At 46.1% G+C, this 2,948-nt stretch overlaps 1 protein-coding gene across 1 annotated transcript in view; it reads left to right on the plus strand.

Annotated features, from left to right (window-relative positions):
* Positions 1-2,946, plus strand: part of GAB3 (GRB2-associated binding protein 3) — a gene marked incomplete at its 3' end in the record, with an annotated part of 61,831 nt that extends 58,885 nt beyond the window's left edge. Inside the window, exons 8-10 of the mRNA XM_010137610.1 lie at positions 549-651; positions 1,893-2,006; positions 2,846-2,946. Coding sequence (XP_010135912.1) covers positions 549-651; positions 1,893-2,006; positions 2,846-2,946 — 318 coding nt within the window. The remainder of the gene's footprint in view (positions 1-548; positions 652-1,892; positions 2,007-2,845) is intronic.
* Between the last annotated feature and the right edge of the window lie 2 nt (positions 2,947-2,948).

The following is a 2,948-nucleotide window of genomic DNA, read 5'->3' on the forward strand; positions in this document are numbered from 1 at the left end:
GGCTGTCTGATTTCCCAGGCACTAACCCCCCTGTGCCAGCCTGCAGGCATTCACTCCCGACACAGCTACGGTGGCGGTGGAGACTTCCTTGTGCAAGGGCTGAGTCGTGGCCGACTCCCTAGCACGGGTCCCATGTGTTTACGCTGTGTTCGAAGCCAGACGAGCTCCTCTGCATGCACCTCCAGTAGCTGATTCATTCACATCCGTCTCCACAACGTGGACACCCAGCTTCCCCATCAGCACCTATTACCCGGATGGGTGATACCCATCTCTGTGCCCGTCGTTGGAGAATTGCTCCAATGTTTTATGCTTTCTGTCATAACAGAGATGGCAAACTTTCATAAATGGCAGGAAAAAAACAATCTACAAAAAATCACAGCAATATAGCAGACTTTTTCTTGAACTAAGGAGTGGTTTTGGACATCCTCTCCACAAAGGCTGCAGCGTTAGTGTGAGTTTATTCACCATATGGACTGTGTCAGGCTTTGGCTTCATTTCAGAGCATCTGTAAGATGCTTCCTTAACCTCTCCTGTGTTTTTCTTCATAGCAATCGAATGAGCTTTATCTCACCAGAAAGAGACGGTATTAATTCAGCAAGAATATTTGCCAATTCAGTTTCCGGAGAAGAGGAAGAAAGTTACATTCATATGGTAATCTTCATTTTCACGCAGCCGTCCTTTGCTTTATTCTGCTCTGTCACATTGATGGAGAATGTAGAAGTTTGTTTTCTAAGAAAAAATGTTGAGGAGGTTTGTCCTTTCCCTTCTGGTTTTTTTAAAAAATGATGAAACGGTTTTAAACCAAAGACACTGGGACCAATTTACGGCGAGATAAGGGAAGCCCTTTTTCTGCTCTGCAGGACTCAGCTGTTCGCCCACGAATGTTGCTGAGCAGTTCCAAGAGATCACAGGGATCAGCCATATTTACATGAGAACTCATTAAGGCAAAGGAAAATTAAATCTTTTCACCTTTTAAAAGTGCACCCTGTAGAATCTCCTAGGAAATGACAGAAAGCCGTTAGTGCACTTCCTAGAGAAACACACCAAATATTGTGCAGAAACAGAACTCCCATTAAAGTCCCTTATTGCTTCTGCTTTGGCTGGTGGTACTAACCCCACTTCCCATCCCATGAAAGAAGAACATCTGGCTTTGTGGCTTCCTTTTCTTCATTCACTTTCTAGCCATATCTTGCAAAAGACCAGAATCTCCGTTTTCTTTGAATTTTAGGTGGAAATGAATCTCAAATCCCTCCATACAAGCCAGCGTCAACAGATTTGGCTCCATAGCCAAAGCCCAACAGCAATGGCTATAGCAATATATTGCAAATCTGAGCACAATCTCTACGAACCATAGTCTCAAATTTTAACCTAAGCTTCTTGTAGATCACAATCTGCTCAGGAGGGCAGTCCTGATTATAACTACACCCCATTTGATTTCTCGAGCGAAGTAAAAACTTCCATACGTTCATTTGCATTCATCTGAGATTAATTTTCAGTTGCTGGATTTGAGCGCAGTTACCACCATTTCTTCAAGTTCATAGGAGGATGATAGTTAAGAGGGCATCCCTGCAAGTCTGAGCCTTCCAAGGACTTGGGTTGAGAAGCTGGGCACAAGTCCTGCCTCGTACCACTGAATGAAAGTCAGCCGGGTTTGCTCATTTTGACACGATTACCAGGGGAAAAAGGCGCTCTCGGTTTTTTTGCCATGCCAAAGTTAATTAGTGTTATCCTGTGGTTAGGCACCAAACGCACCCTTGGCATATTGGAAGTAATGTGGGAGCTGACCCATCTGACTTGTGTTCTGCCAGACGAGTCTCCCACCGCACAGTTTAGTCCTGCTTCCTTTTAGGATCGCGTTTTAAGAGCATTAAAAGCCTCTTCTTTCCCAACAGGAACACAGACAGGCAACATCTCCATACAGTGGTGCTTTTCCATGGACAAGGAAATCTAACCTGGATTACTTAGCGTTGGATTTTAATTCTGCTTCCCCATCCCCTGTACAGAAGGTATGAGCCATCCCCCAAAACCCCACAGCCTTTTGTCTGCTGGGAGGGAAACGAGACCAAGAGCTGCGCTCTGCTGGGTGTCCTGCACTGTGCTGGGATGTGTGGCCGTGAGGGCTTGGGGGCAAGCTCGTTGGTGCTTGCAGGATCTCTGCACGCTCTCTCATTTTCATCGAGTCTCCACAACCCCCTTCCTGCTAGTTTGCCCCCAAATCTTTCTGCAGTAACAAGTTTACAGCCCCTGATAAATTCGCGGGGTAAAACTGTACCATCTCTTGAAACGTGGCGAGATACGCACCTTTATTCTTGCACCGCCAAAAGCATTTCCACTTCCGTAGCAATGCTGAGACATTCCTTGTTCGAAAGAGCTGATAAACTGCTCATGTGGTGAGAGGTACCACTGCAAAGCGATGAGCTGTTGTTGGCTTGGGCCAGTTTATGTATCATTTTCCCCATTGGCTAATACTCCGGGATGCAAAAGACTCCGGACTTGAAGCTTTCTGATTTAAAGCCCCCCTGTAGTTAAAATGCAGTTAGGTTATTCCTGCAGCAGGATCGCTCGGATGGAAGAGAAGGATGTTCTGCGTGGAAATAGCCGGAGCAGCCCGTTTCCCTCGCTCGCGGGCTGGGCTGAGTGACAGGGTGGCAGATGGATAGTTATAGCTAAAGCGGGCTGTAAAGCGATGCTTTTGTCAGCTGATGTCACTGTGAGCTGCAAGGTGAAGTGAAGCAATCAAGGAACAAGGGAAAGGGGAAACAGAAAATCAAGCCAAATTTCATTAACATCCCTTTTTAACCCTCAAATTAATACATTGGGTTTTTTCCTCTTTCTTCCCCCGCAGAAACCGTTTCTCTCTGAGGAGCAGAGAGTGGACTATGTCCAGGTAGATGAACAGAAGACTCAGGCTTTACAGAACACTAAGCAGGCATGGACAGACGAGAGGC

Source organism: Buceros rhinoceros, unplaced genomic scaffold, assembly GCF_000710305.1.
Source record: "Buceros rhinoceros silvestris isolate BGI_N320 unplaced genomic scaffold, ASM71030v1 scaffold13366, whole genome shotgun sequence".
NCBI classification, from domain to species: domain Eukaryota; kingdom Metazoa; phylum Chordata; class Aves; order Bucerotiformes; family Bucerotidae; genus Buceros; species Buceros rhinoceros.